This window comes from Herpailurus yagouaroundi, unplaced genomic scaffold (genome assembly GCF_014898765.1).
Source record: "Herpailurus yagouaroundi ecotype Mexico unplaced genomic scaffold, PumYag 29, whole genome shotgun sequence".
Classification (NCBI taxonomy): Eukaryota; Metazoa; Chordata; class Mammalia; order Carnivora; family Felidae; genus Herpailurus; species Herpailurus yagouaroundi.
In genome coordinates this window covers 86,898,035-86,922,754 of record NW_024412377.1, presented here as the reverse complement: position 1 = coordinate 86,922,754, position 24,720 = coordinate 86,898,035, and the positions used below count along the sequence as shown (strand labels likewise).

The window sequence follows — 24,720 nt, the reverse complement described above, 5'->3', positions numbered from 1 at the left end:
TAAAAATTATTTTTTCCTAGAGTCCTACCTCTTGACAGTGCTTGTGGAAACTGGTTTTGTTAATATAAATTGAGTGAGTAATGGCTGGTTAGTAAACATTAAGCAGTGTGATAAGAGTGTCACATATCTTATTTCTTCTAAACCTCATGACTGCCCTTTGAGGTAGATGATTTAAACCCACATTTTCATGAGAAATCTGAGGTTTAGAGATATAGCTGAGTTTTAGAGACACTAAGCCACTTGCCAACCTAACACAGATGGTAGGGACAGAGCATGGATGTGACCTAGGCCATACGACCTCAAAACAGTTGTTTATAATTTTCTGTAACACAGTTTCTTTTTTAAAATTAAAAGTTTTAATGATTTGGAATGGGACTAGGCTCGCTACAGAGGGGGATGCAAAGATAGATAAAGCATAACACCCCTTCTTAAGGAGACCAAAATATACTGCAGTTTTGATGCAATTGTAGATAAAAAAATAATATTATAAGTCATTTATAAGAGAGCAGTACTCAACTCATCTCCACTATATGGATGTAGAGTCAGGGGATAGAGAAAGAGGGTAGGTTGGGAGGTATAGCATTTTGTTTTGGTTTGAGACATGTTTGAGGGACTGGTAGGACATCTGTATGGAGATACCCAGCAGTTAGTTGAGAGTGTCTTGAGGTCCACATGTAGGATTGGGGCTTTATTTAACAAGGATTATTGGGGCTCCTGCGTGGCTCAGTTGATTAAATGTCCAACTTCAGCTCAGGTCATGATTTCACCGTCTGTGGATTTGTGCCCCATGTCAAGCTCTGTGCTGACAACTCGGAGCCTGGAGCCAGCTTGAGATTCTGTGTCTCCCCCTCTCTTTGCCCCTCCCCACCTTTCTCTCTCTCAAAATAATAAACATTAGAACAAATTTAGAAAACAAGGATTATTACCTACTGTAGTTAAAAGAGTTTGTTAGATACTGTGGGGTAGCTACATGGAAGTGTCTGGGTAGTTGACAATATGAGTCTAGTTCTGTAGGACGTAAGTAGATACCAATAGGGGAAAATTGCTTTGTGGTCATTATAGATTTGAAAAATGATAGATTAAAGTTAAGTCTGTGTTTAGGCCTTCTTAGTACTTGTTTTTGCTTTAAGTATTTTGAACATTTAAGAAAGTTTATATTGTATCCATACAAATATTATTTCCTAAACATAGTTCACAAACCGTGTTTAGTTTGGCCAAAATGTGGCATAACTTTGCATAGAACACACGTTGGAAAACATACTTCTAAGAGCTTATGTGAAAGTTTAAAAGTTGGAATTTAAAGTCTTTTTATAGGGACTAGGAAAAGCTGAGATTTCTCAGACAGAAAGTTTAAATTTAATACTGAAAGGATGGATAGAGTTGAGATGGAAGCTTGAAGAGGATGCAAGGCTGAGGTTGTGGGATTGTTCGCAGGTAAGAAGACTGAATTTGAAAGACCGGGAGGACTGGAGAGAGGGAGGGAGGGAGGAGAGAAGAGGAAGAGAAGAGGTAGAGAGATAAAAGAGAATAAAGTCTTCAAGAAACGTGAAAGAATGAGTTAGAAATATGGATGGTGTGTTACTCTTAGGAGTATGGGTGTTGCATTTTTGGAGACAGTCTATGGAGATGGAGGAAGAGAGAATTCTGAGGGAAGGAAAATTCTGAAATATAAACGCTCAGAAGTGGACAGTTAATGTTGATGGGAATTCTGAATAAACATTGATTTCTCATGTATAAATGTGTACAATTCATTTCCCAGTAGCTGTTCATATATCTGTGTTGGAGGGTACAGTTGGGAGGTAAAAACTGATATAGAGAGGATTTAACTTGTCTTTATCTAGGGAAAAAAAACTTATTCAAGATGAAATTCTATTTTAATGTCTTGATTTTGGTCATGTTTACTGCTGCGTGTCCAGGCCTTAGACAGTGGGCACATTGTAGACACTCAGCGAGTACTTTTTGAATGTTGCCGAATGATGAATGTATGTTAGATACAGCCACAGCTAAGACTGTCAGTAGGGTCCACATGCCACACATGGGTTTGCTTTAAGCTCTTTAAAACTTGTGTGCGTGAATGAAAAGACTAAGCTCTTGAAGGGCTTTGCGCTAAATTCTATAGCTGGAGTGAGCTGATTAGGAACAGTGTGGCCTGACGACCGCACTAAAGAGTGGTTTAGGCAGTTATGTGGCCCTCATCTGAAAGATAGTGCTGACGTATGCCAGGAGCTGAGGTCAGTGTGGCGTGAGGGCCACAGACACCAGCAGGCCTAGGGAGGAGGTGTGTGGCGTGAGGGCCACAGACACCAGCAGGCCTAGTGGAGGAGGACCGGGTTCAGACAGGGCACTGGGTGCTGAGGCTCCATGGCAGCTGGATCACTGTTGTCTGGGAGATACCATACCTCCTTTAGGAATGCATATGGCACTGGAATTCTTAGAGCATGCAATAAGGGACCTCCAAGAGGTAAAGCTGGATTTCCTTCCAGCGTGATGCAAGGTGTTTTGAGTAGAATTTAATTTAATTTGGAGAAATAATGTCCTGGTGAAATATTTGAACCATAAGTGTTGTGGACTAGTTCATACTTGTTACAGACTGATGATTCTAAGGAATTAATATTTTTCATTACATCACAGCTATAAGAAAATTTTAATCAAATTTAACCCTGTCATCACTCAGCATAGTACTAAAACAGAGTTTGGACTACATTTAAAACAACAAAAATAAACACTATCTTTTAAGAGGAAGAAAAGAAGAAAAACATTTAACTTTGTAATATGTGTAGGCAGTAAATGATGACCATGAAACACCTGAAAGAGTGGACATTTAAAGTAAGAAATTAAAACAAAACAAACAAAAAAACCAAGAGAAGTTAGAGTAGATGTTATGGGAAAAGTACAGATAATAGTTAATAAAACAAAAAAATAAGAGAGAGTACAGCCAATATATTATTAGGCATTTGCTTTTCTATAAAGATGAATTTAAGTCAAACCTACCAAATATCTTATTTAAAATGAAAAATCAGAAAAAAATAAAATGAAAAACCACAACATCTTGTAAAATGTTTTATACAGCTCAGACCCATTCCAGTGATCTGTTACTGATAAACTCCTATGCTTTCCTTAACCAGAAAGATTTCAAACTTTGCCATAGAATTTTTGAGTATTCTGATAGATGTTATTAACTTTTTTATCAGTAAAAAAACAACAAAAAACCAGCCTGAAATGTTTGCTCTGGAGTTAGTGGCACTTTCAAAGCGTGTTTACAAGGGTTTAATTGAGTCAGTGGAGTGTTTTAGCATTTGGAAATTTTGACCTGCTGGGTAGAAGTACTTCTGTAATTGTACCAAGCATTATAGAGGTTATCAAAAGTGGATTTTAGGCTTTATCTTACAATTTTTATTTGTAAACTACTTATGTAACTGGACAGCAAGGGAAACTCAATCTCAGTGATTTTCCTTAGGGATACAAGTATATTGACAAACATTGTGGTATACTGAAATGACAGTAAATCTATTTCTCACAAGTTCAATGTTTATGAGACAGGTAGAAATAAATAATATTGTAAGCTCATTGGTTTCAAACTTCCTTGGATGGAAATGTTTGTAATTCAAGCTTAGGTTTTATAGGTTTCAAAGCCGTGAGTATTATAGAAGTTGGGGTAGGAGTGCCTAGGTGGCTCTGTTGATTAAACCTTCAACTCTTAATTTCAGCTCAGGTCATTATCTTGTGGTTTGTAGGATCGAGCCCCTCATCTGGCTCTGCACTGACAGCATGGAGCCTGCTTGGGATTCTCTCTCTCCTCTCTCTGTCTGTACCCTACTTTAGCATGATTTCTCTTTCTCTTTCTCTCAAAATAAATAAATAAACTTAAAAAAAAAAAAGGAAAATGAATACGAATTAAAAAAAAAGAAGTTGGGGAAAAAGTAAAGGGTGTTCAGATATTTTGGCTTCAAATTAAGGCTTTTATTAATATTAGAATTTTGTACAGTTTTTGAGGCCCTGTGGAAAATTTGAAAATTGTCCAGTGAAAGGATTGAATATCTAAAAAGTATTTTGTTTAGGGGTGCCTGGAGGGCTCAGTCAGAAGAATATGCAACTCTTAATCTTGGGGTTATGAGTTTGGATGCCACATTAGGGTAAAGATTACTTAAATAAAAATCAATAAAAAGTATGTTGTTTAAATTAGGAAAGTGGCTCCTTAGGAGTACCTGGGTGGCTCAGTTGGTTAAGCATCTGACTTTAGCTCAGGTCACAATTGCATGGTTTGTGGGTTTGAGCCTTGTGTCAGGCTCTGTGTTGACAGCTCAGAACCTGGAGCCTGCTTTGGATTCTGGGTCTCCCTCTGTCTCTGCTGCTACCCTACTCATGCTCTGTCTCTCTCTGTCTCTCAAAAATAAATAAGTATTAAAAAATAAAAGGAAAATGGCTCCCTTCAGTGACAGTAGATTGTATGACACGTAAGTATTTTGCAAATATGGAGGAGGAATTACTTAGCTGGATCACAAGTGATTGTCTAGCACTTTACCTAATTCATCTGAATATCATATATTTAGCCAGTGTGGTTACTTTAAAGAAACTACTTTACCTTAACAAAATTCAGCAAGACCAAAGAACAAAAATTTTTTTTCATGTATCATTGTTAAACAATTCTGTTTTGTGTCAGAGTTAATAAGTGAAAGTAATCACCAGAAAACAGAATGTTAAGAGCAAAATTAAAGTTTACTTTTTGTTTAAACAAAAATAAATCATAAAAAACTACTCTTCTACTTGGAAATGAGAGAAACCTCAACTCTTCTAAGTTAAATAGTTGCATTATAAGAAACTAATATCTGCAGTAATAAACTTTTTAGACTACAACAGCACAAACTCAGCTTATCAAAACCTGTGAGATACAGTCAAAGCTGCACTTGGAGCAAAACCATAGCTTTAGGGAAGGAATAATGAAAACTAAATTAATTTTCAATTTATGAATCTTTTTTTTGATTTAACTTTATTTTTTATTTTTTAAAATTTACATCCAAATTAGTTAATATATAGTGAAGCAATGATTTCAGTAGATTCCCTACTGCCCCTTACCCATTTAGCCCATCCCCCCTCCCACAACCCCTCCAGTAACCCTCAGTTTGTTCTCCATATTTATGAGTCTCCTTTGTTTTGTCCCCCTCCCTGTTTTTATATTATTTTTGTTTCTCTTCCCTTATGTTCATCTGTTTTGTCTCTTAAAGTCCTCATATGAGTGAAGTCATAAGATTTTTGCCTTTCTCTGACTAATTTCACGTAGCATAATACCCTCCAGTTCCATCCACGTAGTTGCAAATGGCAAGATTTCATTCTTTTTGATTGCTGAGTAATACTCCATTATATATATATATATATGTACACACACCACATTTTCTTTATCCATTCATCCATCGATGGACATTTGGGCTCTTTCCATACTTTGGCTATTGTTGCTAGTGCTGCTATAAACATGGGGGTGCATGTGTTCCTTCGAAACAGCACACCTGTATCCTGTGGATAAATGCCTAGTAGTGCAGTTGCTGGGTAGTATGGTAGTTCGATTTTTAGTTTTTTCAGGAACCTCCATACTGTTTTCCAGAGTGGCTGCACCAGCTTACACTCCCACCAACAATGCAAAAGAGATCCTCTTTCTCCTCATCCTCACCAACATCTGTTGTTGCCTGAGTTGCTAATGTTAGCCATTCTGACAGGTGTAAGGTGGTATCTCATTGTGGTTTTGATTTGTATTTGCCTGATGATGAGTGATGTTGAGCATTTTTTCATGTGTCGGTTGGCCATCTGGATGTCTTCTTTGGAGAAATGTCTATTCATGTCTTTTGCCCATTTCACTGGATTATTTGTTTTTTGAGTGTTGAGTTTGATAAGTTCTTTGTAGATTTTGGATATTAACCCTTTATCTGATATGTCATTTGCAAATATCTTCTCCCATTCTGTCAGTTGCCTTTTAGTTTTGTTGATTGTTTCCTTCACTGTGCAGAAGCTTTTTATTTTGATGAGGTCCCAATAGTTCATTTTTGCTTTTGTTTCCCTTGCCTCCAGAGACGTGTTGAGTAAGAAATTGCTGTGGCCAAGATCAAAGAGGTTTTTGCCTGCTTTCTCCTTGAAGATTTTGATGGCTTCCTGTCTTACATTGAGGTCTTTCATCCACTTTGAGTTTATTTTTGTGTATGATGTAAGAAAGTAGTCCAGGTTCATTCTTCTGCATGTCACTGTCCAGCTTTCCCAGCACCACTTGGTGAAGAGACTGTCTTTATTCCATTGTTTATTCTTTCCTGCTTTGTCAAAGATTAGTTGCCCATAAGTTTGTGGGTCCATATCTGGGTTCTCGATTCTGTTCCATGGATCTGAGTGTCTGTTCTTCTGCCAGTGCCATACTGTCTTGATGATTACAGCTTTGTAGTATAGTTTGAAGTCTGGGATTGTGATGCCTCCTGCTTTGGTTTCCTTTTTCAAGATTGCTTTGGGTATTCGGGGTCTTTTCTGGTTCCATACAAATTTTAGGATTATTTGTTATAGCTCTGTGAAGAAGGCTGGTGTTACTTTGATAGGGATCATGTGGAATATGTAGATTGCTTTGGGTAGTATCAATTTATGAATCTTAAGAAAATATTTTAATAAACCAATCAGGATAGAGAAATTGCTAAAGATTAAAGAAGAAAGTGGTGAATTAGAAAGCTGGAAATTTGTGGACTTGGTAAATAAATCCAAGGCCAAAATAGCCAAAATCAGTAGTCTTACTACTTCATTTTACAGATGAGGAAGTAAACTCACAAAGTTAAATGACTACCTAAAGTTGCCCAGCTAGTAAGCAGCAGAGTACTCTAAGGACACAGCTGATAGGCCCTGATGTATTTTCTTTAGCATGAAGATTGGCATTAACCAACCGGTCCATTAGTCTGAATTCTGGTGACAGTGTAGGCCCTATGAGGCTAGAAAATGGCTTGCAAGTGATATTGCTGGAGATGTTACAATTGCTTGAAGTAACTGGTTGCAAAAAATATGGTAGAAATCACGTGTCTGTTGGAGGTGGCTAGAACCTTGGGAAATAAGGGCACATAAGCATTACTACAACTTGGGATAATATAATCAAGAGTTTTATTAACAGAAGACAGAGTGAGTTTAGGTAGATATGACTTCAGAGAAATTGAGGAGCATAATCTGAAATTGATAACCATTTGGCAGCACTTTTCATAAATTCATGGTATAGTGACTCTGTATTCCATTAATTCTATCAGACTGCCATACATAGTCCCTATATATTTTGATTAGGTTCTACTGCTATGTCATATAGATTTACATTACAAAATGTACATAATGTTTTGGTGTTGGTACAGTTTTTAATAAGTAGATGATGGATGGAAGGAAGTTGAGCTTGTTTCCTTTAAAAGAAAGCAATACAGTTATTTTAAAAAGGGTTGAGTAGGCTGCACGTAGTAACTTCCTTCTAAAAAGTATATTATAGAAAGGGTGGAGAGAGGAAAGTAACATTGCAGGGGAGAACCCTAACAAACACTATCTCAGCTAGGAGTGATAAGTCATGTTGATAGTACATACCTTTATATCATGTAATGAGAATGTCAATCTACCTCTGTCGTCTTCCTGCCAAACCCATAATCCCAGTCTAATTATGAGACAAATCATCAGACAAGTCTCAGTTGAGGAACATTCTGCAAAACACCTGCTAGTACTCTTCAAAACTGTATCAAGGTTATCAAAAATAAGAAAAGTTTGAGAGGGACGCTTGAGTGGCACAGTCAGTTAAGTGTCCAACTTTGGCTCAGGTCATGATCTCACAGTTCAAGAGTTTGAGACCTACATTAGGCTCTCTGCTGTTGGCACAGAGCCCTCTTTGAATCATCTGTCCCCCTCTCTCTTTGCCCCTGTCCCCCCTCTCTCAAAAATAACTAAACATTAAAAAACAAAAAGGAAATAGTCTGAGAAACTGTCACAGCCAAGAGGAGCCTAAGAAAACATGACAACTAAATGGAACATATCCTGGATGAGATCCTGGAACAGAAAAAGGACGTTAGGTACCTAAACAAAGTATTGACTTTAGTCAAACTATATTTTGTGGTTTTCTCATTTTATTGTGAAAATAATAAATATTTATTAAAAAAAATCATGATATAGGGCATCTGGCGGCTCAGTCAGTTAAGCGTGTGACTTTGGCTCAGGTCATGATCTTGCAGTTTGTGAGTTCAAGCCCTTTGTTGAACAGCTCAGAGCCTGAAGCCTGCTTCAGATTCTGTCTCCCCCTCTTTCTGACCCTCCCCAGATTGCTTTCTGTTTCTCTCTAAGAGGATTAGTAAAATATAATAAAAAATTTAAAAAAATCATAAGGGGCGCCTGGGTGGCTCAGTTGGTTAAGCAGCTGACTTCAGTTAGGTCAAGATCTTGCAGTTTGTGGGTTTGAGCCCGCGTCACGTTCTGTGCCAATAGGTCAGAGCCTGGAGCCTGCTTCAGAATCTGTCTCTCTCTCTCTCTCTCTGCCCTCCCCTTGCTCATGCTCTGTCTCTTTCTGTGTCTGTCAAGAATAAACATCAAAAAAATTTTTTGAGAAAAAGAAATCATGTTATAAAACCATAGTGGTGGCTCTGCACAAGCTGGGTTGTTAAAAGGTTTGTGAACACTTAAAAGATCTAGAAAAAGAACAAAGCCCAAAGTTAGTACAAAGAAGGGAATGATAAAGGTCAGAGTGGAAATAAAATAGAGATTGAAAAACAGTAGAGAAGATAATGAGACTAAGAGCTGGTTCTTTGAAAAGATAAGCAAAATTGATAAGCCTTTAGCCAAACTAACCAAGAAAATAAGAGAGAAGACTCAAATAAATAAACTTAGAAAAGAAAGAGGGGGAGTTATATGTGACACTACAGAAATACAAAAAATTATGAGTCTGTTACAATAAAATAATATGCCAACAAATTGGACAACCTAGAAGAAATGAGTAAATAAAGATCATATCTTCTGGAGGGGGCTTGGGTGGCTCAGTCAGTTAAGCATCTGACTCTTGATTTCAGCTCAGATCATGATCTCTTGGTTTGTGAGATCAAGCCCTACATTGGGCTCTGCGCTGACAGCATGGAACCTGCTGGGGATTCCCTCTCCCTCTTTCTTTGTCCCTCCCCTGCTTGTGTGCTTGTACCCTGTCTCTTCTCTGTCTCTCTCTTACACACACAAAAATAAACAAACATTTAAAAAAGAATATCTTCCCAGACTGAATCCTGATGAAATAGAATATCTGAACAGACTAATAACTAGTAACAAAATTGAATCACTATTCAGAAAGCACCCCAAAAAACAAAAGTATAGGATTCACAGATGAATTCTACCAGACATTTAAAAAAGAGTTAATACCTATTGTTTTCAAGTTATTTCCAAAAATATCAGAGAAAGGAATACTTCCAAATTCATTCTTTGAGACCAGCATTACCATGATACCAAGGGCCAACAAAGACCTACAAAAAAAGATAATTACAGACCAATATTCCTGATGAACATAGATGCAAAAGTCTTCAACAAAATATTAGGAAACCAAATTCAGTGATACATTAAAATGTTCATTCACCACCAGCTGCGATTTAGTGTATGGATGCAAGGATGGTTCAATGTCCGTAAATTAATTAACGTGATATACCACGTTAACAAAATGAAAGATAAAAATTATATGATTGTTTCAATAGATTCACAAAAAGGATTTGACCAAATCCAACATTTATTCATGGTAAAAAGCTGTCAACAAAGTGGGTATAGAGGGAACATACCTCAAAGGCTGTATATGATAAGCCCACAGATAACATTGTATTAAATAATGGAAAGCTGAAAGCTTTTCTGGTGAGATCGGGAAGAAGACAAGGATGCCTGCGGTCACCACTTTTATTCAACATATTACTAGAAATTGTAGCCATAGCAGTCAGACAAGAAAAAGATACAAAAGGCCCCCAAATTGGTAATAAAGAGGTAAAACTTACTATTTGTAGTTGATATGATACTGTATATAGAAAACCTTAAAGACTCCACCAAAAAAATCTATTAGAACTAATAAGTTAATTTCGCAAAATTGTGGGATACAAAATCAATATACAGAAATGTTGTGTTTCCATATATTACTAATGAAATACCAGAAAGAGAAATTAAAAAAAAAAATCTCACTTACAGTTGCATCAGAAAGAATAAAATAGCTAGAAATAAATTTAACCAAAGAGGTTAATGACCTATACTCTGAAAATTAAAAACATTGATAAAATAAGTCAAAGATGGCACAAATAAATAGAATGATATACCATGCTAATGGATTAGAAGAATTAATAATGTCCATACTACCCAAAGCTATCTACATGTTCAATGTAATCCCTATCAAAATGGCAATAGTATTTTTCATAGGATTAGAGAAAAAAAAATCCTAAAATTTGTATTAAACTACAAAAGACTCTGAATAGCCAAAGCAATCTTGAGAAAGAACAAAGCTGGAGAAACAAAGCCTAAAATACTAGATTTTAAGATATGCTGTAAAGCTGTAGTAATCAAAATACTATGGTACTAACACAGAAATAGACATGTAGATCAATAGAGTAGAATAGAGAGCCCAGAAATAAATCCACGCTTCTATAGTCAATCTGTGACAAAGAAGACAAGAATATACAATGGGGAGAAGACAGTATCTTCAATAAGCGGTTTTGGGAAAATTGGGTAGCTACATGCAAAAGAATGAAAATAGACCACTTGCTTGCAGTATACACAAAAATAAATTCAAAATGGATTAAAGACCTAAATGTAAGACCTAGAACCATAAAACTCCTAAAAGAAAACATAGGGAGTAATCTGAACATCAGTCTTAACAGTGTTTTTCTGGATCTGTCTCTTCAGGTAAGGGCAACAAAAGCAAAAATAAACAATTGAGACTGACTACATCAAGCTGAAAAGCTTTTGCATGGTGAAGGAAGCCATCAATAAAACAAAAAGGCAACCTACTGAATGGAAGAAGATATTTGCAAATGATAATAACTGATAAGGGATTAATATACAAAATTATACAAAGAACTCCTACAACTCAGCACTTCAAAGAAACAACTTATCTGATGAAAAAATGGGCAGAATACCTGACTAGACATTTTTCCAAGGAGGACACACACATGGCCAGCCAACAGATGTATGAAAAAATGCTGAATGGCTAGCATCAAAAAGACAGGAAATAACAAGTGTTGGTGAGGATTTGGAGAAAAGGGAACCCTAATGCACTGTTTGTGGGAATGTAAGTGCAGCCATTGTTGAAAACAGTATGGAGGGTCCTCAAAAAACTAAAAACAAAGTACCATATACTCTAGTAATTCAACTAATGGGTATTTACCCAAGGAAAACAAAAACACTAGAAAAATAGAGAAATAGAAAAATAAACACCCTATGTTTATTGCAGCATCATTTACAGTAGCCAAGGTATGGAAGCAACCCAAGGATCCATCATTAGACCAATGGATAAAGAAGATGTGGTATATATATGCAATATAAATACTTAGCCGTGAAAAAGAATGAAGTCTTGGTGTTCAGGACAGTGTGACCTAGAGGGTATTATGCTAAGTTAGATAAGTCAGAGAAAGACAAATGCCATATGATTTACTTAGATAATGGATTTGAAAAACAAATGAACAAAGAAAAACAGACTCATAGAGAACAAACTAGTGGTAGTCAGAGGGGAGAAGGATGGTGAGATAGGCAAAATAGGTGAGGGGGATAAAGAGGTACAAACTTCAGTTATAAAATTTAAGTCATGAGATGTAAAAGTACAGCATGAGGAATATAGTCAAGAATATTGTGGTAACTTGTGGTGGTGACAGATAGTGACTATGCTTATCATAGCATTTTGTAATGTATGTAATTGTTGAATCGCTATGTTGTATACCTGAAATGAGTACAATATATCAAGTGTATTTCAATTGAAAAAATAAATAAACGTTTGTGGTGTTTAAGTGTGGTGAACCTCTGCTACAGTACCGTTGTGACGGTAGTTTTGACCTCAACACCTTTAGGCCCAGTAGTCTGTCTTTTGTGTTTTATACCCTTTTGTTATTCAGGAGGAACCTCAAGTCATTACAGATAGAATACAAACTTGTTTTTCTAACTCTGAAAAGTATTGTTCTCCCTCTCTGGGGTGATAGGTGGAACCAGGTAGGTAGGCGTTTCCTAAGTTCCCAGCTCTCTCTTCTACCTGTGCTTTCCATGCCAGGTACAGTGTGTAGAGGTAGCTGATACTCTGGTTTGAGGTTTGTTTTTTGTTTTTGTTTTTGAGAGAGAGTGGGAGTGAATGAGGAAGGGGCAAAGGGAGAGGGAGAGAAAGAATCTTAAGCAGGTTCCACACCCAGTATGGAGCCTGATGAAGGGCTCAGTCTCATGACCGTGAGATCATGACCTGAGCTAAAACCAAGAGTTGGATGCCTGGATGCCTAACCAACTGAGCCACGCAGGTGCCCCTGGTTTGAGTTTTGCAAGTATTCCAGGAACATCAGGAATCCCACCATTTTGTTCTTCAAATACATTATTGTAATTCATTTCCCCTCAGACCTTGAAGTGCCATTGCGGGTTTTCATTGTGCTTTTCAAACTTTCCTAGGTTCTAGATGTTGCCATCTTACCTCAGACATCCTTCTTTCATTCTAATGTTGTTATTGTGATAGTGGATGGGTGGGAGGAGAGCCTCACACAGGACAGTCTAAGATGCCCAATCCTATTTCCTTTGGTCTCTTGGCCATGTGGACATTGAAGGTCCAGAGCCTGGAATCTGGTACTTCATGGTGTACTGGAGTGAATTTTTTTGTGCTTCACAAATACCCCAGTGCTTCAGCTGTTCTTTTTTCCCCCCTTTAACAGTTGAGGGAACTCAGGGCCCAGAGAGGTGGATTAACTTGTCCATTGATGGCAAAGATGGAAGAAGACAGAGACTAGAGGTGACTGGGGGCTCAGCATCCCCAGGGGCACTGGCAGTGTTTAACTAGAGGATTCAGAGCAAATATTGTAGGATCCCCAAGTAGGTACTGCCGGGAATGCTTTCCCTTTGTCCTCTAAAATCAAATTCCTGGGACTCTCTAGGGGGCAACCTGCAAGGTGTGTATGTGTGCATATGTATGTCTGGACATGTATACATGTATTTTTCTGCCTTTGAATGACATGAATATAAGAAATATTTTACTTTTCTATTTGGTCCCACTTAGAGGAGACATTGGCATGGTACTGGAGTTCAAATTCTCTTTCTAATTAGCAGTTGGCTGCTCAGCTCCAGCCAGCTGATGTCATGTAGAAATGTGAACTCAGTTTTTTCAAAATAATCTAGAAACCCATTTTTTAAAAATGTGACATCCTTAAATTTTAAATCTTGGAAAAACTCTTTTAGTATTATTTTGTAAACACAGTTTGGCCAAAAAACACGTCTCTAGACCTCTCTGCGTGAAACCTCTGGGTTTCAGCATGAAACATGAAACTCTGTACTTTGTTCTTTTCCTTACCTGCCATGAGTACATATAATTTTTTTTTTTTTTTTAGAAATGACAGCATCTGGATTCTCCAATGAATGCAAATGATATTCAAGAAATAGGTACAGAATAGAAAGAAACTCACAGAAAGTGGCTGAGAGAATTTTTTTTTAAGGTAATACTGAATCTCAGTACAAATGAATTATAGCTGTTTTCAGTGAGGTCTTAATGTCGGTAAAATTGTTTTGTGACTTTTGCTTTTGGTTTTTATAAGGCATTGCAAATTTCATTTTTACAAAGAGTTTTAAGTGGCAAAAATCTATCTTTAAATTTTTAGGACTTTTTTTCATCATTAGAGAGCATGTTTTTGAAGATGGAGGGGTGCCATCTAATGGTAGTTCATGAAATCTTCATTTGGACACATGATCCTTATATTTCAAAGGAGCAAAAAGGCAAGCGTGTCTTCTTGACAGAGTTACCTTTAACACACTCAGACGTGGAATCTGTGTGAACACATCCTGACTGACTTTATTGCTTCTGAATTTTCCTCAAAGTATTTTGTGTAGTGGATTTTTCACTTTGTGCTTTGGCAAAGTGGGATAGAGACAACCCATTTGAAACCTATAACCTTCTAGAGCCCCACATATCCTAGAGTTGAAGCTTCTGCCTACTGTTCTTCCTGCCTACTGTTCTTCCTGAGCATTTGTAATTCAAATATGAGCAGCTTGAATGGCTTTTGTGATCTGTTGATGACTCATGCAAATGGGACTGTATGGTCTCATGGAAAATGTTAAGCTTAACTATTTTGGGAATCAGAAATCAGAAGTCCACATACATTATTTAAAAGATTTTATGTCTTCTATCAAGCATTTATTTACCTCATTTAGTAAGTTTAGTAATATGTTACTTTTCCAGGAAATTCTGGTTCAAGTTGTACAATTGTTTACTGAAATGGTTGTTGTGGAACCAGAGTCCTATGCATGTGCCAGGGTGATTTGTTCTATAATGGTTATTCTTTTGGAAAAGAAAAAAAGAAAAAGAATGAAAAAAGAAAAAAGAGAGAGATTGTGTTGAATTACACTTTGCACAAGCTGGTAAATATTACTCTCATAAAAGTATAAGATGAGCACATGTCAACGATTTTATTCAACTCATTAGTGAGGAAACGAAGAAAGTGTTAATGCTGGTTCAAAGAGCTTTTGAGGAGCTAACTATAAGAAAATTAATAAAGGAATGTTGGGATAAGATTTTTAGGTTAGTTATAAAACTGGTTACTGTCCTCCTGGGCAATAAAACTATGACCTCTGGATTGTCTCTTTCACTGGACAAAAATTATTTGCATGTTTACTGCATGAAAATTTCCAGATTTGCATTTAAATTCACAAAGTCTGAAACCTTTTATCAATAGTAAAGAATTGTTGAGTTGAACAAAGTACTTTTCTTTAAATCTTGCATCGGTGTGTGTCTGGTGTCTGTATGATACTGAAATTACATGCCACATGCTTTTTTTGCCTTGTATCCAAATTTTGGATACTTTTTCTTAAAAATGGTCAATATCGTTGAGCCTTAATTCTGTATCCATGTTTGGTGCTGAAAATGCGAAAGGTATCCAAAATGGGTGAGGTCATTGTCCTGAGTGCGTTTCTTCTAAGGGTATAGAGGTGGAATAAATGCAAATTGTGATTAAGTGCAGTGAAATAAGCAAAATGCTGAGAGAAGGATATCAGAGGACAAATTTCTTTACATACAGAAAATAGAAAGATGATTCTGAGAAGATGGCATTTAAGCAAAAACATAAAGGATGAGAAAGGATCATGTGAAAGGTGGGAGGGAGGAGAGTTTTAGGCGTGGGGAGTAACCAGCTGTGGCCAGAAGTGAGAAAGGGCTTGACTCATCCAAGGATCTGGAACCCCAGTGTGGCTGTGAGTGAGGGGGAGAGTGGCACTTGATAGAATAGATACGGTCTGTTTATACTGGGTCTTGCAGTCCATGGTAAGGAGTTTGCACTTTATTTTGAGTACACTTAAGAGTTTTTAAAGATTTTTCTTGCAAAAGCTTTTTTTATCATGGAAACTTTAAACATACAAAAAAAAAAAAAAAAAAAAAAAAAAAAATTCGTTGAAAATATGAAGGCGATGAAAATAAACCATTGGAAGCAGTTAATGGGAGATGCCAAAATGTTTTTTTAGAGCCATGACAGGATTTAAAGTGATAATTGAATATTTAAGAAAATAAAAACTTTAGATATACACTTTAATATTGGGTCTTCCCAAACCACCTAAAACTTCACAGTAGAGGGCTTTAAAAAAATTATATAAACCCACAAAGATAGAAGAGGATAGGAGACAATACCAATGTGGTTTTTGAGCCAGAAGGCAGATGGATGAGTAGTAATTGGCTTAGCAGACCCACAGCAGCTTAACTCTATAAGCTAGCAGGCCAAGAAATAGCCAGTTTACACAGAATTCTCGAAAAGTATAGGAAGTGGTAGCAACATGTACCTCTAAAACTATGGGGGTGGGGCTGGGTAAACAACTAGATAGGGTGAAAGCTGTTCCAGGACTAGTCAGATTCCTAGAATTATCATCCATTCTATACTGTTCCTAACCCCTCCTCCCCACCTCCACCTCTTTGCAGCTTTACTGTTTACCCTCCAGAAACGATTAAACATGGTTTCTTGATTGGGGATCTGAGGCATGTATGAAGGATGAAGATCCCTAAAGATACAGGAAATTAAATGACCATATGATTACTGATTGCTGAGACTCTAGTCCTTTTCCTGCCCTTGGTTCCTGAAATCTTCGTAGTTATATCTGTATCTTCTGAATAGTAGAATGGAAGATTTTTCTTTGAGGAACCTGATCAACCTTAGTCTTTTCTGAAGGTACCAAAATTGAAAATTTCTAATAAAAAGTTTACTCAAATTCACCCAAGTTAACAAGCTACACTCTCCCACATATGCTCAAAACTTTCAATTTTCATTTTGTTCTCTGATTGTTAATCATGGGGCAGATAAACAGACCCAGATATTCAGAGCATTCAATCAGTATTTTAGTCTCTTACTTTTAAGCATATACAGATAACCAAGAATTACCAGAGGTATGAAGAAATTTTTTATGTAGAAGATAGATCTCAGGGATTAAGTAACAAAGCAACTTAGAGGTATCAGAGACCATTAAGAGAACAGAAAAGTTTTAAAAAATTAATACTTTCTGAGAGAAAAAAGCAGGTATTTGATTAATGGAAAAAGAACAGGATACCATTAAATTCTTGGAAATTGAGGGGCGCCTGGGTGGCACAGTCGGTTAAGCGTCCGACTTCAGCCAGGTCACGATCTCACGGTCTGTGAGTTCGAGCCCCACATCAGGCTCTGGGCTGATGGCTCGGAGCCTGGAGCCTGTTTCTGATTCTGTGTCTCCCTCTCTCTCTGCCCCTCCCCCGTTCATGCTCTGTCTCTCTCTGTCCCAAAAATAAATAAAAACGTTGAAAAAAAAATTTAAATACTTGGAAATTGAAAGCACAATAGTATAAAAAAAATTTTTAGTAGAATTGAAATTTAATGATGAATTAAATTCTCAGGGGAAAAAAATCAAAGATTTGGAAATTAGAATAAAGGATAAGAAAATGAAACGGTTAATCCCAGAATACCAAGAAAAAAATAGGAGTTTTTAGGATGAAAGAACAGTGAAAATGGAAGGAGGAGAAATCATTGTAATATAAGAAAAATGTCCAGATTTGAAGGATGAGTGTCAGACTGAAGGGGGACTGACTGAGTACTCAGACAAATGAACAAAAATAAACCCATTCCAAGAAAAATCCTTTGAAATTTTCATAACACTGTGGACAAGGAGAAAAAGCTTCCAGAGGCAAGACAATGCAAATAAACATGTACAATACTTCATAATCAAAATGATTTTTGATTTCTTAACAGCAATATTGGAAGTTTGAAAATAATGGAACAAGGCTTTGAAAATAATGAAAATTGTTTTCACCAGAAATTCTGTACCCAATAGAAGTATTGTTAAGTGGAAGATTAATACACAATAATTTCTAACATACAAGATTTAAAAGGTTTATTTCTACACAGCCTTTCTTAGGAAGTTACTGGAGGGTGCTCTCCATCAAAACAAGAGAATAAACCAAGTAAACCAAGAAAGAAGAAAACATGGAATCAGCAAACAGATCAAAGGGGAAAAAATCAAAGGGATCCCTGGATGATTCTTGTGTTTCACATGTAGAGGTGAAGAAGTCCTGGTGGATAAAGACTTGACAATGTTTTGTCTAGAAAAGTACAAGTTGCCAGATTTATGTCTCTTCACCCTAGAGGGTGAATCAGTGGGTATCATGAAAGTCAGTGGACACAATCATTTAATTGATGAGATCTGCAGTTGTGATGGCGTGTAGTTGAGGCAATTATATGTGTGCATTATGAATGTCTACATCAAACCCTAGTTAGTATCTATCTCTCTGTTAACCACCATCTTGAGAAAATGTGCTGATTCCTGTATGCAGAAGAAAACAATGTCACAGGAATTTTCTCCTGCAGACATACATCTTACTATATGCATAGATTCTTTCTTGTGAAGAGACAAAGTTGATCATTGTAATTGACTGGATAGCAGAAGCATATGGCTGGTGGGGGCTGGTGTGAGGGAGACTTCTCATTATTTACCTTTTTTGTCCCTTCTTAATATTGTGCCAGGATATATATGTTATTTAAAGATGAGTAAAATAAAAATCTTGAATAAATAAAGCTAATAAACTTTATATAAATAACTTTAAGAGACTACTCCCCTTTTCACTTAAAAATATCTGACATTTCCTCTGTGTGTAACATCAGCTTACTTTTTATTGAAAGTTGCAAATTTAAATTCTGTTTTGGTATGGGGGAAGGAAAACATTTTTTTGTAGTACTCACCCAAATATAAATAACACAGATTAAGAATTCTTAGAGGCTGAATAATTTATGATATGAGTGATGAAACTTCTCTTGTTCCATAGGAGAAACTCTATAGCTTTAGAATGCCCATTAGTAAATGTAATAGAATTGAAGTAATTCTATTCTAGAAAACCTTTCGCCATTAGGATCATATTTTCAGTATCAGTTACCTGGTGGTCACACCGTGGGAAGATGTTTGCTACAGCCCAGACAAGGCAGCAGCTGAAACAAAAGGTCAATGCATCCTTTCAATTCCACACTGATAATGTTTGTCATCTTACTTTGTCCAATCACTCATAGAGGTTGTACCCTTGTTTATTCTGAAGCTTAAAAAGACAAAATTAACTTTTTTTTTTTAATTTTTAATGTTTATTCATTTTTAAGAGAGAGAGAGAGAAAGAGGGAGAGACAGAGTCAGAGCATAAGCAGGGGAAGGGCAGAAAGCGAAGGAGACACAAAATCTGAAGCAGGCTCTAGGCTCTGAGCTGTCAGCACAGAGCCCGATGCGGGGCTCAGACCCATGAACTGCAAGTCGGTGCTGAAGTCGGTGCTTAACTGACTGAGCCACCCAGGCGCCCCCAGCAAAGTTAACTTTTAAATTGACTGAAGGTTTTGTTAGAAAGTTGATTACTGCAAAATCAGCAAAATCTATTTTTAATATGTTTTTCTTTATATTGTCATCTGTTGAGTCCTGATTCTTATTTGTGTACTTTATTTTATTCTTTATCCTATTCTATTTCTACAGACTTATTGAAACTTAAAATAGAAGGCTATTCCCATTTCCTCAAAATATACTCTATTTGCTACCTTTCCTAAGGTACCCATTAATGGGAGGCGAGATAGGAGGAAGGTCATATCCTAGGTAAACAGGATTTAGAATTCTGTGGTTAGTATGACATACTGTGTTGGAATATATATGACATTTAATTTTATAAATGACATAATAGTAATATATAATATATTATTATAATTATATAATATAATAATATAATTATATTATATATTATTGTATCATATTATATATTATATAATTATATATTATATAATATTATATTATATAATATATTATATTATATATAATATATATAATATAATATATTATATTATTATAATTATATAATATAATAATATTATATATATTATATTACATTATATATATTAATTATAATATATTATATAATATATTATTCTATAATTATAATAATATAATATAATAATATATGACATTTAATACATTGTGTGCTAAGTGACCCAAATGGAGAATAAAGTTAGTGAATACCAGTAGGTTTTCCAAAGAGAAAGGACAGTTAGACATTCAGGAAAAAAGCAGAGAAAAAAATTAATGCCAGGCAAATTTAAAGAAGCATAATATTGGGGTTCCTTGTGACAGTCAGAATGCATTAACTTTTTAGAACAGAGTCATTGTTGTCTTCTGTCCTGCTATTATTGTCAAGACCTCTTTGGTTTGTCTGCCTGTCCTAAATTTCCTTACTAGTCATTGTCAGTTTTAAAGTGGAAGGGGCGGTCGCCTGGGTGGCTCAGTCGGTTAAGCGTCTGACTCAGGTCATGATCCTCTGGTTTGAGTTCGAGCCCCGCATCAGGCTTAGAACCTGCAGCCTGCTTTGGATTCTGTGTCTCCCTCTCTCTGTGTCCCTCCCCTTCTCACACTCTGTCTCTCGCTCTCAAAAATAAACAAACATTAAAAAAATTAAATAAAGTGGAAGGAAAGCTATTGTAGATGGTGGTAATAATTACATGGGAACAGGAAAGATAGCTAGTGTTGTATCCTTTCACAGAAGATTAGAAAGACTAAGACTGTTGAATGTCGAAGCAGAGGAGAAGGGATCTTCCACTTGGTATATCCTGATGTGGATTCATAGTGTCACAGATTGGAGATTAATGGATAAATATTGATGTTGCAAAGCGACAGAAAAATCCAGCCTAAGCTGGCTGTCACAAAAAATGTAATTTATTGCCCAGTTTTGGAAAAGGCCAGGGTAAAGCTGGATTCAGGAAGCTAAGCTTGATTGTCAAGACTTGGCTCTTCTCTACCTCTTGGCTCTGTCTTTGGCTGTGTTGGTTTCCTTTCCAGGCTTCAGAGGAAACTGGCCCCAATCAAAATGATCCCGAATCCAGCAGTAAGGGGAATCTGCATCCTTATGCTTAAGCAGGATTCTCAGAATTGTTTTGTTGACTTTGGCCCATTGCTGTGATTATCGTGGAGCCAAGGACCATATCTTGTGGATCTTCATATCCTCAGTGATTAGTTCAGGGTGTTTGTTGCACAATGTATAGTAGGTGCTCAGTATACAAATGTTATACCAAATTTTAATCTGCTGTTCTGAAAGCAAACAATTTGCATTGTAGCAACTATTCTAATATAATCCTGACTTTAATTTCAAAATATTTTTTTGTGGAATTACATGACTTATTGGATAGGCTGAAAGTGATTACTAAAAACTAAAGACTTTGTGCCTGTGTGTGATCAGGACTATCAAAATTTCATAGTAAAATCAGGAAATAAGCAAGAAAGTAACATAAATCTCATATTGTTTTAACACGGTAAGAAATCTATTCAGAGATAAGAGATCTTTGGCAGGAACAGCTTTGATTTCCTTTGAATCACACTGAGCAAAGTAAGAGGAGAACATGGACGATAGTTAGAAAAGAGAGGATCTGAATATTGGAATATCATGCCACTGCAGAGCAGAGGAATGCCTTCATAATGCTAAAGTTCTTTTTTTACAGTTATGACAGAATATGAGTTCAGCACATCTTTAAACACATGTTGTTTGAACTTCATTTTATAAAGAAGTTTAGAATAGGTAGTCTGATGGGTCATGTAAGACTTTTCTTAAATCCAATAAGAGAAAGAAAGACCTGAAATAGATGTAAGACTTACGTGTTGTGTCAGTCACTAATGCTATATCTTGTGAGTTCAATATAGGGAGTTCCAAAGACTGGATTTTTAGCATGATAGAGGAGAATATACCTAGTTACCCTAAAAAAGAAACTTCAGCATTTGTGTAATTATGCCTGTCTTCTAATGGGAACTTCACTTCTAAAGCTTTTTCTTCATCTTTAAATTTCTATTGAATGCCAACTTTGCCTCAGCAACTTTTCTTACAGGTTGAAAAGATGAAAGCAGGGGAGATTCAATTATCAATGATGTCACAGAATTTGAGGCATTTCCAATCATGCTTGTTTGTTCATTTCACATAATCTCCAAACTCACTGATGTGCACCAATTTAAAATGAATTTACTGACTTAACCACAAGATCTTGGAGCTCTAATTGCCTGGGAAACTGCAAGAATGCACCATTTGAACTCATTGGTCCTGACGTTAAAAGATGCTGTTAAATATTTAAAGTAGTCAAGAGAACTGCAGTTTCTGTTAAGTAAATATAGTGTTTATTAGAATAATAATGTGCCAGCTTTTAGGATACTTATACAGCTTTTTGGTAGTTTTGGTGCATGAGTTTAAAATATTTGAATGTGTAAAAATATATAGCATAAGCAGTCTACTAAATTTTTCAAGATGGTGACACGTGATTTGCAAGAATAGAATATAAGAGGCAATATAGTATGGTTTTTGGGTAGAGAGTCTGCAAGTAGACTGCTGGGTTCAAATCCCCCTTGTCCTCTTAACTAAATAACAGTGCGTGTGTTAACTAGATGGTCTGTGCTTTAGTTTCCTTAGCTATCAGTGGGATTAATGCTACTAGTACCTTCTTCACAGACATGTTGTGAAGATTAAACATGTTATCATGTATAAAGTATCTACAACAACACTACATAAGCATTAGCTTTTCTGGTTTCTTTCTATAGGTAATTGCAGTTTTTCTTCAGGATATATGGAATCCTAGAATATAATATAGTAACAAACACAGAAATATATGTGGGGAATTCTATAGTAAGTTCAAGCATATTGCATTGAAAAATTCAGTAATTAACTCATAGCTCCAAATGTGGTCTGTTGTACATCCATTTCAAAACATGCTCCTCACACTCTAGTTCAGTGTATGTCAAAATGTATGTTAAGGATCAGTTACTTTAGAGTGAAAGGGCTGCCTGTTGGATGTAGATTCCTGGGCCTCAATCACATTCACCGGATCAGAATTTTTGAGTCCGTGAGTTAGCATTTTAACAAACATTTGACTTGTTTCTTACGGAGGGCGAATTTTGAGAAGTTAATCTTCAGCTGTTCATGATTCCCCCTTGTCGTGCTGTAATTCACTTACAGTCTTTCTCACTCAGAACTTCAGGTGTCCTCTTACTTCTGTCAGCTCAAAATTCTATCACATCTCATGTTCAAGGAGTTTTTTTTCTTTCGAAATCACAGTAGACCACAGTTGATCTTTTTCTTACGCATCGCTGCCTCATCACCCCTCCATTCTGTATTCTCTTTCTCATTCCTAGTTCATTTCTTTCCCACTATTTGTCATAAGTGAGGTGTGAAATCATTCTGGCTTTAGAATTCCACAGAAAATCTTAGTTGTCTTTGGTGGCCCAGAATTGCTCCTAATCTCCTACCTCACTCAGGCTTTGCCTTTTTCCTTCCCTTTCTCTCATTCTTTTCATTTCCTTTCTTTGGGCTAACATTACTGCCTTAGAAGTCAGGGAAGAGAGAAGTTTTATTTCTTCTTGCAAGTCCCTTTATCCCCATGGCAGGTGAAACATTCTTAGAGAGAAGGCACAGGTGTAGAAAATGCTTTAGTCTTCCAGAATCTCTGATCCTGTTGGCCCATGTCTTTTTCCTGGACTCCATCTGACCTCTGCATCCCTGCCTGTGGATTTTGCAGTTTTAACTATGTGAGACGTCATTAAGCAATCTCGGATTGCATTGTTTGAATATACTTGATTGAGAAAATTGAATTTAAAGTAAAATATATCAAGATCTCATGTATTTGGTGGTTTTAAATACAAAGCCACGTGTAGCCATGTGGCAGTACCACATACATGAAAATTTTATTACTTCTTGACCAAGGTAAAGAGTAATAGGAAGCATTTTGGCTCACTGAGTGCATAATGCAACTCTCCTTTAAAACACATGAACTTGTTATGTTCGTGTGACTGCTCACATAATCCATTGGAATCTTAATGATCCGTGAGATCAATTGTTCACATTTTTAGAGGTACATCTACATTACAAAACAACATTGCTTTCAAGAGGCCACTGCACTGTTGTGCTTTTGAAAGCACTTGAATCACACAGGGCTGCAAGTAGGAACACTATTGATGCGTCATAAACACATACATTCTAGTAAGAAGAAAACAGTACAGTTATGGAAAAGAAGGAAATACACACTTTGCCAAATTTACTTTTAAAGCAACATAGACATTTTCTAAGAAACAATGTTAGTATTTTAGGTAGTAGAATGGGAGAAATTTAGGTCCTGGAAATTTATGTTGAAAGCATTAGCATTTCCTTGCAATAACTAAAAAATTTTAAAAAGCATTTTCAAGTAAGACAAATGTCAGGAAAAAGTAGACACAACCAAGAAATCAATTTATTAATAAAGTTTCAGCTTCAGCTGCTTTTATATCCCAGTTTTAAGAGTTCTCTCATAGTTTTGTGATAAATAAATAGATGAAGAGGCCCTATTAAGATCATTGATCGACTTGATAATTTTTTAGTGTTGTATTTTACAGTTTCATTTTGGGGAGAAGATGGGCTTTAATTCCATTTCCAAAGTACTGATTTATGTTTTTCTTAGGATAAATTAGAGGGTCCAAAAATTTAAAAACCCTAATTTGATAAATAAGTTTAAGACTACTGATAACTATTATCCTGTTATAAGGTTAAAGAAAAAAAGTAGTTATGAATTGTAAAAAATAATCATAGAAGAGATTGTGATTTTAAACATTTCTCTGATCCCATATTTAAGTTGGATCGTTTGATATTTGATGGATTTATGTCTTAGTTCCTTAGCGTCTAGCTCTTCACTGTTTATATCTGTAGCAACATGGTCTAATGAAAATATATTAGGTATGTTTTGTGAACAAAGCTTTTTTCTTTTTTTCCTAATAGGGATGCCCTCTGCATCTTTATTAGTAAATCTCCTCTCAGCTTTATTCATCCCTTATGTGTTTGGAGAAACAGAAATAAGGTTTGCCGGACAGACAACATTTGTAGTTAATGAAACAAGTACAACAGTTATTCGTCTTGTCATCGAAAGGATAGGAGAGCCAGCAAATGTCACTGCAATTGTATCGGTAAGAAATGATGTAGCTCTGTTCTTACTGAAGTAGATGATATGACATTTCTTAGTTTCAGCGACAAGAATTTTTCTTAACTGTTTGAGA

At 36.1% G+C, this 24,720-nt stretch overlaps 1 protein-coding gene across 8 annotated transcripts in view; it reads left to right on the top strand.

Moving 5' to 3' along the window:
* Positions 1–24,720, top strand: part of ADGRV1 (adhesion G protein-coupled receptor V1) — a 607,523-nt gene that overhangs the window by 44,321 nt on the left and 538,482 nt on the right. For 7 of the 8 annotated variants that reach the window (XM_040448735.1, XM_040448763.1, XM_040448752.1 and 4 more), the window contains one exon: positions 24,446–24,630. In XM_040448735.1, coding sequence (XP_040304669.1) covers positions 24,448–24,630 — 183 coding nt within the window. In that variant the 5' untranslated portion in view covers positions 24,446–24,447. Of the gene's footprint in view, positions 1–13,565; positions 13,650–24,445; positions 24,631–24,720 lie in introns of those variants that run through there. The other variant, XM_040448745.1, reaches the window with a different exon arrangement.